Raw genomic sequence first — 13,844 nt, 5'->3', positions numbered from 1 at the left:
ATTCGGTCGTGCAAGTGAAAGGCAATTATGATGATATATGATGGACTGCCTGAGATGAGAAAAGCTGGTATGAACTCGACCTCTCTTATTTTTGTAAATATGATGAGTTCATCATTCTTGATTTAGCTTGTTATGAATAAACATGTTTGCAATGACAATTAGAGATCATAGTTGCTTGTGCCATGCTTGATTAGCTATGAGTTATAATGGTTTACCTTGCGTGCCAACATGCTATTGAGATGGTTATGATGTGGTATGATGGGGTGGTATCCTCATTTGAATGATTTAAGTGACTTGACTTGGCGCATGTTCACGCATGTAGTTGAAATAAATCAACATAGCCTTCACGATATTTATGTTCATGGTGGATTATATCCTACTCATGCTTGCATCCAATGTTTATTAATTTCAATGCATGTACATGGCTGTTGTCGCTCTCTAGTTGGTCGCTTCCCAGTCTTTTGCTAGCCTTCACCTGTACTAAGCAAGAATACTGCTTGTGCATCCAATCCCTTAAACCCCAAAGTTATTCCAGATGAGTCCACTATACCTTCCTATATGCGGTATCTACATGCCGTTCCAAGTAAATTTGTATGTGCCAAACTCTAAACTTTCAAATAAATATCCTGTTTTGTATGCTCGAGTAGCTCATGTATCAACTAGGGCTGCCTGTATCTTCCATGCTAGGCGGGTTATTCTCAAGAGGAGTAGACTCCGCTCCTCACTCACAAGAAAATGGTTGGTCACCGGGATGCCCAGTCCCATGCTTTATGCAAACTAAATCAAAATAATTGCAAAACAAAACTCCCCTGGGACTGTTGATAGTTGGAGACACTCGTTGTTTCGAGCAAGCCATGGATTGATGTTTGTTGGTGGAGGGGGAGTATAAACTTTACCATTCTGTTTGGGAACCGCCTATAATGTGTGTAGCATGGAAGATATCGCCATCTCTTGGTTGTTATGTTGACAATGAAAGTATACCGCTCAAAATATTAATTATCTCTATTTCAAAACTGAGCTCTGGCACCTCTACAAATCCCTGCTTCCCTATGCGAATGGCCTATCTATTTGCTTTTATGTTGAGTCATCACCCTCTTATTAAAAGCACTAGCTGGAGAGCGTAGCTGTCATTTGCATTCATCACTGTTAATTTATATTGGGTGTGACTATGGTTGGATCTCTTTTACCATGAATTACAATGTCTAGTCAGTCCTTGATCTTTAAAGGTGCTCTGCATTTATGTTTTGCAGTCTCAGAAAGGGATAGCGAGATACCATCTTGTTATATCATATTATGATTGTTTTGAGAAAGTGTTGTCATCCGAGATTTATTATTATGGCTTGCTAGTTGATTATGCTATTGATATGAGTAATCATGAGACCTGAGAATTATTGCAAATGTGGTTAGTTATAATCTTTGCTGAAAACTTGAATGCTATCTTGACATATTTACAACAATAAGAGCAAACAGAGTTTGTAAAAGTTTTTCTTTATTTCATTTTAGTTTGTCAATTGAATTGCTTAAGGACAAGCAAGGGTTTAAGATTGGGGGAGTTGATACGTCTCCGTCGTATCTACTTTTCCAAACACTTTTGCCCTTGTTTTGGACTCTAACTTGTATGATTTGAATGGAACTAACCCGGACTGACGTTGTTTTCAGCAGAATTGCCATGATGTTGTTTTATGTGCAGAAAACAAAAGTTCTCGGAATGACCTGAAACTCCACGGAATACATTACAATAAATAATAAAAAAATCCTCGCCAAAGATGAAGACCAGGGGGCCCACACCCTGTCCATGAGGGTGGTGGCGCCCCCCTAGGGCGCGCCCCCCTACCTCGTGGGCCCCCTGGAGACCTCCCGACTCGAACTCCAACTCTATATATCTGCTTTCGGGGAGAAAAAACAAGAGAGAAGAATTCATCGCGTTTTACGATACGGAGCCGCCGCCAAGCCCTAAAACCTCTCGGGAGGGCTGATCTAGAGTCTGTTTGGGGCTCCGGAGAGGGGGATTCGTCCCCGTCATCATCATCAACCATCCTCCATCACCAATTTCATGATGCTCACCGCCGTGCATGAGTAATTCCATTGTAGGCTTGCTAGACGGTGATGGGTTGGATGAGATTTATCATGTAATCGAGTTAGTTTTGTTAGGGTTTGATCCCTGGTATCCACTATGTTCCGAGATTGATGTTGCTGTGACTTTTCTATGCTTAATGCTTGCCACTAGGGCCCGAGTGCCATGATTTCAGATCTGAACCTATTATGTTTTCATCAATATATGAGTGTTCTTGATCCTATCTTGCAAATCTATAGTCACCTATTATGTGTTATGATCCGTTAACCCCGAAGTGACAATAATTGGGATACTTACCGGTGATGACCGTAGGTTGAGGAGTTCATGTATTCACTATGTGCTAATGCTTTGTTCTGGTTCTCTATTAAAAGGAGGCCTTAATATCCCTTAGTTTCCATTAGGACCCCGCTGCCACGGGAGGGTAGGACAAAATATGTCATGCAAGTTCTTTTACATAAGCATGTATGACTATATTCGGAATACATGCCTACATTATATTGATGAATTGGAGTTAGTTCTGCGTCACCCTATGTTATGACTGTTACATGATGAATCACATCCGGCATAATTATCCATTACTGATCCGATGCGTACGAGCTTTCCATATACTAGTTTACGCTTATTTACTTTCCCGTTGCTATTGTTACAATCACTACAAAATACCAAAAACATTACTTTTCTTTCGTTACTCTTTTGTTACCGTTACCATCACTATCATATTACTTTGCTACTAAACACTTTGCTGCAGATACTAAGTTTCCAGGTGTGGTCGAATTGACAACTCGGCTGCTAATACTTGAGAATATTCTTTGGCTCCCCTTGTGTCGAATCAATAAAATTGGGTTGAATACTCTACCCTCGAAAGCTGTTGCGATCCCCTATACTTGTGGGTTATCAGAGCCCTAGGTTGGTTCTGCCAAGGTTCCGCCTCGTGGTGGCGGAGTTTCTTCCCGAAAGCTTGCTTCTTATTTTTTTTCTTGGACGAAAAACCTCATATAGCAGAAGATGGGCATCGGAGGGCCACCAGGGGGCCCACGAGGAAGGGGCGCGCCCAGGGGGTAGGGCGCGCCCCCACCCTCGTGGCCAGGGTGTGGCCCCCCTCTGGAACTTTCTTCGCTCAGTATTTTTTATATATTCTGGAAATAACTTCTGTGAAGTTTCAGGACTTTTGGAGCTGTGCAGAATAGGTCTCTAATATTTGCTCCTTTTCCAGCCCAGAATCCTAGCTGCCGGCATTCTCCCTCTTCATGTAAACCTTGTAAAATAAGAGAGAATAGGCATAATATTGTGACATAATGTGTAATAAGAGCCCATAATGCAATAAATATCGATATAAAAGCATGATGCAAAATGGACGTATCAACCACCACTGACCACCATACCGCCATGAAGGGGGCCTCCGGGGACACCGCTGACCTCGCAAACTCGCCACCGACCCCGCACCGTCGCTACTGGTGGTTCCCGCATGGCGGTGGCAAGGCTGCACAAGCGACTCCTACTATGGCCGCTCCTTATAGTCCTGGAAGCCCTCCCATGCCGCTAGCGTCACTGCCCATCTCTACCTCATCCTTCTCCTCCCCCATATTTGGATCGAACGGGGTGAATGGCCACAGAAGGCGTGTGCTGCACCTCGCCTCCTTCTTCAACTTCCGTGAGGACATCGTCTGTTGCTTGAGCTTGGCCAAGCAAAGGCAACAAAAGATGGAGCTTGTGCCAGGCAGAGGTCCGGCAAGGCGCGCACCAGCCGAAGTGCTTGTCGAGAGGAGCGTGATGTCACCACGCTTTAGTTTTGAGAGTTAAAAAATCAATTTAGACGGAGTCAACGATAGGTTCAGTATTGGATGTAGTGCCCTATTTTAAGGCAACTGTTGGAGACGACGCTTTCTCGTGCCAAAAAAAATACTTTTTGTGCTTTAAAATTTACTCCAGCCGCCTTTTGGTGCCCTAAAATAGGGCAACTGTTGGAGATGCTCTAAGGGGTTATTTGGATAACAAGTATTTCGAAAAACTGATTTCCTTATCCTCAATTACGAGCATAAGAGCATCTTCAATAATTGTCCTATTTTAGGCATCGTTTTGGGATCGAATTAAAATTTAAGGTACCCAAACATAGTGCATGACCAACACAACAAAAGATACATAGTCTCTCAACCCTCCTTTCTACTCATGCTTTCTTTCTCCTCGTCATTGGCTTCATGCTCACCATTGGCCTCTTTTACTTCATTGACATGCTCTATGCCATTCATGTCATCACCCATCCTCCCCATGGCATGCATGGCACCATCCATACCTCCAAAGTCACTTACCATGGCATTCATCGTACCTCCAAAGCCGCCTCACATGAAACCCAAGACACCTCGCATCATGCTCATCAAACACCCCATGTATCCTCCCATGCCACTCATGCAACAACCCATGCCATGCGACCCATGTATAATAGCCCAGAGTAATGCTAATTATTATATTTGCCTATTATTATTATCATCATCATCATTGTTGTTGTTGTTGTTTATGCAGCATCCGCATTGCATCGACAACACGTTGCCTTTGTACTGGATTATTCGGGTGATCTCCTCTGGCGACAAGGAGGACCAGGCGCCGCCACGACAGTAGCTGCTCTCTCAGCAGCCGCGCCTCCTCTCAGAGGCCGCAGTGACAGATGAGGAGTTTGTCCATCAGATCAAGCTGCTAACGGAACGGTCTGTCCATGAGCGAGGTCTGGCGTCGCCCTCTCCGCCGTGCGCCGTAAAGGAGGAGCCACACTCTATGTGCTTTCGCGTCAAGCAGGAGCCGGCATCGCCTCTCCATCATGTGAAGTAGGATCCACCCTCGCCTCTCTGTCATGTACCATGTGCCATGAAGCAGGAGTCGCATTCCCCGCTGCACTTCCGTGTCAAGTACGAGCCGGCATCAACTCTTCGCCACATCAAGCAGGAGTTGGTGTCGCCGCTGTGACGCAACTAGCGCGGCTAGGAGGAGCTGTTGCACACAATCGCGAAGGCACGTGGATGCATCATCCACTACCTCGGTGGTGGCGGCGGCTTCTCCTCTTCGTAGCGGGCCATCGTCTCCACTGAGGACATGGCGATGAGTTAGACGGCGCGGCAGGAGTGGCGCAACGCGGCCCACCACTCCAAGTTCGCCAAGTCAGACGAGTTGTCAGCTTGGGTCCGCAACGACCCCGACCTGGTGGTGGCCTGGGCTCTCGACTAGCCCGTCACTACCGCGGAGACGACCGCGCAACACTTCTACCACCTCGACGAGGAGCTCGCTAAGATTGGCGAGGAGGTTGCTAAGCGACACCTCCGTCAATGCTGGCATGGGCAAGGCAGCGGCTAGGGCACTGCGGACAGGGTCGGCATTGGCTCCGACGACCCTCTGCACAATGCATGAGGAAGCGGACCGACTCCCCAGGTAGCGGCTGGGCAAGGCTGCCTTGGCGGCCACGCGCCCTACCACTGCCGGAGGGACGATGACACGAATGACAATGGAGGTGCCGCCGGGCAGAGCGACCAAGCATACGAGGTCGTTGTCCACTACAAGTTAGCCTCCTATTTTTTTATAGTTTCCAGTTAAATGTCAAAATTTCATTCATTTTATGTAAATTATATCTGAACTATGCTAAAAGCCGCCGTTTGATATAATTCATCTAGTCTATTCTACTTTGATTTGAAATGTATGCATGACGCTTTGGATGGTCGGCTTGATATGGTATACGACAAATGAATATTTGAAACAAGAAATGAATTCAAATTTTTGGATAACGGATCCTTCTAATCCAATCTATCTAATGTCTTTTTCAGGAGTCAGAGCAAATGCATCTCAAGTACACCAATTAGTAGGTATGAAAGGATTAACGTCGGACCCTCGGGGACAATGATTGATTTACCTATTCAAACCACATCACGGTCCGAGAACTAGTTCCCACCGATCCGTGAACGAATACAATATTCGATTTGTGAATAACTTTGAAGATGTCGTAAGTCCTATTGTATTTCAAGTTAAAGTTTAGCCACATGCTTGACTAGCAAAATATTAATGCATGTCACAAAAAAAATGTTAAATCTAACAATATATTGCTAGTCAAGCATGTGGGCTGGGTGACATGTCACAAAAAATATATTGTTACCTCACATGCATAACAATAATAATAATAATAATAATATGTATGTGACATATAAATTCATTTTGCTAGTCAAAATTATGATTTAAATATGACCTAAAATACAAACGAGGCTACTGTAAATCACGAGGAAGGTACTACCACTTATGCAAACAGCCACCAGTGAAGCACGGCTACACAGCGTGCGGGTGCCCTGGGCATTGACACTTGGACCGAGCGACCCCGAGCATTTTGACACCTGGCGTTGGCAACGCGGACGTGTCATTGCCGCAGGTACATCCCCAGGAGTCAGGAGAAAACCTCGTGACCGGATCGATCCCGCCGTGAACTTGTTGGATGGAACGGGAAAAAAAATCCAGAAATGGTGCGTGGGACCCGGGCGTGGACTCACCTAGCCCCACAGGCCAGACACTACGGCCTAGATACGAACCCACAGAAAGCCGACACCGAACAACCGCATCCACTGCGGGCACAAGCGTCGCGCATCGGAGGCCCTCCCCCTGCCAATCCAACGGCCAGGAGAGCGCGCGGCCCCACAGCGTCAGATGAACACTCCCGTGCCATCTCGCCGCTTCCGTTTCCGGCCGCTTCCACTACCTTCTAGACTCCCGGCGAACTCTCCGCTCCCTCCTCCTTATGCCCACCGCCCTCCGGCCCCCAGCACCATCAGAACTCAGAACCAAAGCAATCCCACAAACACTCGCCGATCCCAATCAATCTTCCAACCCAAAGTCTCTGCCCGTTCGATCCATTGTAGAGTGCGAGCGCAAGCAGCAGCAGCGGCCATGAACCCGGACAACTTCACGCACAAGACCAACGAGGCGCTGGTGGCGGCGCACGAGGCGGCGTCGGAGGCCGGCCACGCGCAGATCACGCCGTTGCACCTGGCGGCGGCGCTGGCGGCGGACAAGTCGGGCATCCTGCGGCAGGCCGTCGCGGGGGCGTCCGGCGGGAATGCGTCCGCGGGGGACTCGTTCGAGCGCGTGCTCGCCGGCGCGCTCAAGAAGCTGCCGTCGCAGTCGCCGCCGCCGGACTCCGTGCCGGCCTCCACGGCGCTCATCAAGGCCATCCGCCGCGCGCAGTCGGCGCAGAAGAAGCGCGGGGACTCGCACCTCGCCGTCGACCAGCTGCTCATGGGCCTCCTCGAGGACGCGCAGATCGCCGACTGCCTCAAGGAGGCCGGCGTGTCCGCCTCGCGGGTGCGCGCCGAGCTCGACAAGCTCCGCGGCGGGGACAACTCGCGCAAGGTCGAGTCCGCCTCCGGCGACACCACCTTCCAGGCGCTCAAGACGTACGGCCGCGACCTCGTCGAGGTGGCCGGCAAGCTAGACCCCGTCATCGGCCGCGACGAGGAGATCCGCCGCGTCGTGCGCATCCTCTCGCGCCGCACCAAGAACAACCCCGTCCTCATCGGCGAGCCCGGCGTCGGCAAGACGGCCGTCGTCGAGGGCCTCGCGCAGCGCGTCGTGCGCGGGGACGTGCCCAGCAACCTGCTCGACGTCCGCCTCGTCGCGCTCGACATGGGCGCGCTCGTCGCCGGCGCCAAGTACCGCGGCGAGTTCGAGGAGCGGCTCAAGGCCGTGCTCAAGGAGGTGGAGGAGGCCGACGGCAAGGTCATCCTCTTCATCGACGAGATACACCTCGTCCTCGGCGCCGGGAGGACGGAGGGGTCCATGGACGCGGCCAACCTCTTCAAGCCCATGCTCGCCAGGGGCCAGCTCCGGTGCATCGGCGCCACCACGCTGGAGGAGTACCGCAAGTACGTCGAGAAGGACGCCGCGTTCGAGCGGCGGTTCCAGCAGGTGTACGTGGCCGAGCCGAGCGTCGCCGACACCATCAGCATCCTGCGAGGGCTCAAGGAGAAGTACGAGGGGCACCACGGCGTGCGCATCCAGGACCGCGCCATCGTCGTCGCGGCGCAGCTCTCGGCGAGGTACATCATGGGCCGCCACCTGCCGGACAAGGCCATCGACCTGGTGGACGAGGCGTGCGCCAACGTGAGGGTGCAGCTGGACAGCCAGCCGGAGGAGATCGACAATCTGGAGCGGAAGCGGATTCAGCTGGAGGTGGAGCTGCACGCGCTGGAGAAGGAGAAGGACAAGGCCAGCAAGGCCCGGCTGGTGGAGGTGAGGAAGGAGCTGGACGACCTGAGGGACAAGCTGCAGCCGCTGACCATGAAGTACAGGAAGGAGAAGGAGCGGATCGACGAGATCCGGAAGCTGAAGCAGCGGCGGGAGGAGCTGCAGTTCACGCTGCAGGAGGCCGAGCGGCGCATGGACCTGGCACGCGTCGCCGACCTCAAGTACGGCGCCCTCCAGGAGATCGACGCCGCCATTGCGAAGCTGGAGGGCGAGACCGGCGAGAACCTGATGCTCACCGAGACCGTCGGCCCCGAGCAGATCGCGGAGGTGGTGAGCCGGTGGACCGGCATCCCGGTGACCCGGCTCGGGCAGAACGACAAGGAGCGCCTGGTCGGCATGGCGGACAGGCTGCACACGAGGGTGGTCGGGCAGACGGAGGCCGTGAACGCCGTCGCCGAGGCGGTGCTGAGGTCCAGGGCGGGGCTTGGGCGGCCGCAGCAGCCCACCGGGTCGTTCCTCTTCCTGGGCCCGACCGGCGTGGGCAAGACAGAGCTCGCCAAGGCCCTCGCCGAGCAGCTGTTCGACGACGAGAACCTGCTCGTCCGCATCGACATGTCTGAGTACATGGAGCAGCACTCCGTCGCTCGCCTCATCGGCGCGCCACCAGGGTAAGCACACTGAGCAGCAACTGATGATTTCTACTAAAATTTGTCCATTGCTGCATTCTTTTAGCTGTAAACAGAGACTGAATTTGGGTGCTGGTTAAATTGTTCTTCTGAATGCAGCTATGTCGGACACGAGGAGGGCGGGCAGCTGACGGAGCAGGTGAGGAGGAGGCCGTACAGCGTGATCCTGTTCGACGAGGTGGAGAAGGCGCACGTGGCGGTGTTCAACACGCTCCTCCAGGTGCTGGACGACGGCCGGCTGACCGACGGGCAAGGCCGGACGGTGGACTTCCGGAACACCGTGATCATCATGACCTCTAACCTCGGCGCCGAGCACCTCCTCGCCGGGATGGTGGGCAAGAACTCCATGAAGATCGCCCGCGACCTCGTCATGCAGGAGGTATGTATGTATGGATCAGTTCAATCTCCATCACAGAAACTCTGATCTGCAATGTGATGCTGAATTCCGTGTGGCTTATGTGTGTGTGCAGGTGAGGAGGCACTTCAGGCCGGAGCTGCTGAACCGGCTGGACGAGATCGTGATCTTCGACCCGCTGTCCCACGAGCAGCTGAGGAAGGTCGCTCGCCTGCAGATGAAGGACGTGGCCGTCCGGCTCGCCGAGCGCGGCGTCGCACTGGCCGTCACCGACGCCGCGCTGGACGTCATCCTGTCGCTGGCCTACGATCCAGTACGTGACCGCATCCTTACGAAGTTTCTGAATTTCTTCACCTTCTTTGGACTCGGACGCTGACTCTGACTCTGTTCGCCCGGCTTGCTGTTGCAGGTGTATGGCGCTCGGCCGATCAGGAGGTGGATCGAGAAGAGGGTGGTGACGCAGCTGTCCAAGATGCTGATCCAGGAGGAGATCGACGAGAACTGCACTGTGTACATCGACGCCGCCGACAAGGACGAGCTGGCCTACCGGGTGGACCGCAGCGGCGGGCTGGTGAACGCCGAGACGGGGCAGAGGTCCGACATCCTCATCCAGGTGCCCAACGGCGCCCTCGGCGGCGGCGGCGGCGAGGCGGCCAAGGCCGTGAAGAAGATGAGGGTCATGGAGGACGGGGACGAGGACGGCATGGACGAGGATGCTTGAACTCTGAAGCTGAAGTGAAGCTTTGCTGAAGTGCCTGTCGGATAAAGTGTGTAGATGAGTTGCGGTGAGGCAGGCGCTTCGTGGTGCTCTGTGAGTGAAGATGGTTGTTCTGTGACGCGTGTGTCGTGTGGCCGGAAGCTGTTGCGGCTTCGGGAATAATCTTCTTCTGTGTTTTTGTGAGTCTGTTGAAAGCGAAGAGAAAAGAGAGTCTTGTGAATTGCCTTCCGAATTGGTCGTTTCTTGCCCAAAAAAATCGTACCTAAGCAATTTTCTCTCTCTGTTACATCATCATCGCAACAAATGCATCGACCGATAAAACCAACTAACGAACTTATACACAATAGCTAAATGCGAGTCACTGAAATTCGAATTTGGGTCAGTTGAATTCAAGAATGTGACGACGCCGGCGTAGGGGAAGAACACCCCTACTATCTATCTTACGGTGGGGTGAGGATTCTCTCGACCGCCGGCGTAGGGGTGTTCTGGTGGGGAGGCGATTTACCAGAGAAGCACCCCACTATGGCACTATCTAACTCCCGTAATGGGAGTATCATAGATAGTATCATGCATGTCAACTAATCAATTTTAATGAAGTGACATTACAACATATGATAATATGCATTAGGGATGTAGTATCATAGACTAGTATCATATGCATGATACTAGTATATGATACTCCCCATTACAACCAGCCTTAGGGCGGTGACGGCTCATCTTATGATGGGGTGGCGATTTACCAGAGAAGCACCCCACTATGGCACTATCTAACTTAGGGCGGTGACGGCTCAAGGAAGCAGGCGGTTAGGCAGGCGATGATGCAGTGGATCGAGGAAGAAGAGAAGGGCGATGGAAGGTTGAAGAAAGGGTTTTCAGCCAGTGATTTTGCATCGGGCGGCTCAAAAAAGCGACCGGCACAATTTCTTTTTCCACGCAATTGACATATAGCCAAGTCCTGAAATATATACTCAATTCCATCTGTATGAGTTCGTTATTCATTCAACACCCAATTCCATCTGTCGAGGAATGGTCACTAACCATTTTAGCCAACAATTAACAGACATGTCAAGAATTCTCAAAGGGAACTTGATGCGAGCTATATATGAGTTTGTTATTCATTCAACATCCAATTCCATCTGTTGAGCAATAGTCACTAGTCATTTTAACCAACAATTAACAGACATGTTAAGAAACTTCGGAAATTCCCAAAGGGAACTTGGCGCGAGTGCACCCTATATGTACCAAATACGAGTAATTTAGTAACAGTAAAAAAGTCAAATTTTCAAAAAAATCAAATATAATCAAGTACTGTATTAGTATAAAAAGCTTCATCGACTGTTTCACAGTGACCTAAGGGCAAAAGATGGATAAATTAGTGATGACAAAAGTAACTTGAATAGTACTACTAGTACACATGCCCGTATGTTGCACCGGACGAAAAAAAGGCAGAACCTGTTTCATGTGCCATTATGCACCATTTTATATCCAATTGTAATAACATCAACGAAAATGTTAAACATTAAAATAAAATTAGATACTTTTTTAAGAAAGTTAACATTTTATGAAATTTGGACATTTCTTTGAAAAATATCACTTTTTGAGCAAATGTTTTCCTTGCAAAGAATCTTTTTTAGGGGTAATAATGTTTTGTTTTTTGAGGGGTAATAGCATTTTTCTGTACAACATATTTCTGAAAATATATTTTTTTTGAAATAAAAATGCACAACCTGCTTCATGTGTCATTGTGCATCATTTTTTATATCCAATTTTAATATACGTCAAAGATAAGGTTAAACGTTAAAATTTTCTTTTTCAATAGAAGTTAACGTTTGCAAAAAATTTGAAAAACTTTTTAAAGAAGAGTTATTTTTTTTTATGAATTTTGAACATTTCTCTGAAAAAGAATATTTTTTGAACAAATGTTTTTCTTGAACATTTTATAAACTTTTTGGGCTTGACCCAGACGATTTGGATTACACAAACATGCACGCTCTCAGAAAAGAGACAGTCATTGCAATACAAACTGCACGCATGGTCTCTGTTCTTATTCCCTATTTCACTGTCCCTAGCCGCCGGCCGCCGATCCCCCACTCCTCTCGTCTCTCCCCTCGAGCCCTCTCCATCCACCCCCTCCTCCGCCCCTGCGTTGTCTCACAGACACATAACACATAGAGGAGCGAGCACTCGTTGTCCCGGTCCCTCCAACCTCGCAGCCCTCGACCTCCACTCCGATCAGAGAGTGCTGCCACGACGGTGACGAACCCTTCTCCGCCGCCTCCTCGTTCCTCCCCGTGCCCCTGTCCTCTCTCTCATGTCTCCTCCGCATCGACGCGCCGGGCAAGCGCAAGGCTACCGTCCATGGCAGTCGTTGCCTCGGGTGCCCCAGCCAGAAATAGTACTCCTTCCGTCCCAAAATATATGTCGTGAGTGGTAAATTTACAAAAAAAAAATCTTGGATGTTTTTGGAACACAACACAACCGGCAGTACAGATAATCATCAATCGTCGTCGTCGCATCGCCCACTCCACTCGCATCCACCATTCCACTGCACCCCCCGAATTTCTCCGCCGTCCCAGCGTCGACGCGATGCCGCATGCCCCCGCACAGCGAGCGCTACTGCCGGCACATATGATCGTTGGGCGCCGCTTCCGCCTATGCATTCGCTTGCCGCTCCCGCCGACGCATCCGCCCTCTTCCTCGTCGTTCCCTTCAAAAGACACCCCCCCCCCAAAAAAAAATCCTCCTAAACAGTGCACAGACGGATAAATAGAGTAATTTCGCCTTAATTGAAGGAAATATGCCCTAGAGGCAATAATAAAGTTATTATTTATTTCCTTATATCATGATAAATGTTTATTATTCATGCTAGAATTGTATTAACCGGAAACATAATACATGTGTGAATACATAGATAAACAGAGTGTCACTAATAGCTCGTTAATATGATCTACTTGACTAGCTCGTTAATCAAAGATGGTTATGTTTCCTAACCATGGACAAAGAGTTGTTATTTGATTAACGGGATCACATCATTAGGTGAATGATCTGATTGACATGACCCATTCCATTAGCTTAGCACCCGATCGTTTAGTATGTTGCTATTGCTTTCTTCATGACTTATACATGTTCCTATGACTATGAGATTATGCAACTCCCGTTTGCCAGAGGAACACTTTGTGTGCTACCAAACGTCACAACGTAACTGAGTGATTATAAAGGAGCTCTACAGGTGTCTCCAAAAGGTACATGTTGGGTTGGCGTATTTCGAGATTAGGATTTGTCACTCCGATTGTCGGAGAGGTATCTCTGGGCCCTCTCGGTAATGCACACCACTTAAGCCTTGCAAGCATTGCAACTAATGAGTTAGTTGCGGGATGATGTATTACAGAACGAGTAAAGAGACTTGCCGGTAACGAGATTGAAACTAGGTATTGAGATACCGACGATCGAATCTCGGGCAAGTAACATACCGATGACAAAGGGAACGACGTATGTTGTTATGCGGTCTGACCGATAAAGATCTTTGTAGAATATGTAGGAGCCAATATGAGCATCCAGGTTCCGCTATTGGTTATTGACCGGAGACGTGTCTCGGTCATGTCTACATTGTTCTCGAACCCATAGGGTCCGCACGCTTAAGGTTTCAATGACAGTTATATTATGAGTTTATGAGTTTTGATGTACCAAAGTTAGTTCGGAGTCCCCGATGTGATCACGGACATGACGAGGAGTCTCGAAATGGTCGAGACATAAAGATTGATATATTGGATGGCTATATTCGAACACCGGAAGTGTTCCGGGTGATTT

The 13,844-nt window shown here is 49.7% G+C and overlaps 1 protein-coding gene across 1 annotated transcript; it reads left to right on the top strand.

Moving 5' to 3' along the window:
- The first annotated feature begins 6,803 nt into the window (after window positions 1-6,803).
- On the top strand, window positions 6,804-10,269 carry LOC119287324 (chaperone protein ClpB1-like). Its single transcript, XM_037566851.1, has 4 exons — window positions 6,804-8,946; window positions 9,064-9,343; window positions 9,435-9,632; window positions 9,729-10,269. Exons 1-4 carry the CDS (start codon window positions 6,983-6,985, stop codon window positions 10,038-10,040), a joined length of 2,754 nt encoding a protein of 917 aa, XP_037422748.1. The 5' UTR covers window positions 6,804-6,982; the 3' UTR covers window positions 10,041-10,269.
- The last annotated feature ends 3,575 nt before the right edge of the window (window positions 10,270-13,844 follow it).

This window comes from Triticum dicoccoides, chromosome 1A, assembly GCF_002162155.2.
Source record: "Triticum dicoccoides isolate Atlit2015 ecotype Zavitan chromosome 1A, WEW_v2.0, whole genome shotgun sequence".
In the NCBI taxonomy this organism is placed as follows: Eukaryota; Viridiplantae; Streptophyta; class Magnoliopsida; order Poales; family Poaceae; genus Triticum; species Triticum dicoccoides.
The sequence above is the reverse complement of the archived record's forward strand: the minus strand, read 5'-3'. Positions and strand labels throughout refer to the sequence as shown.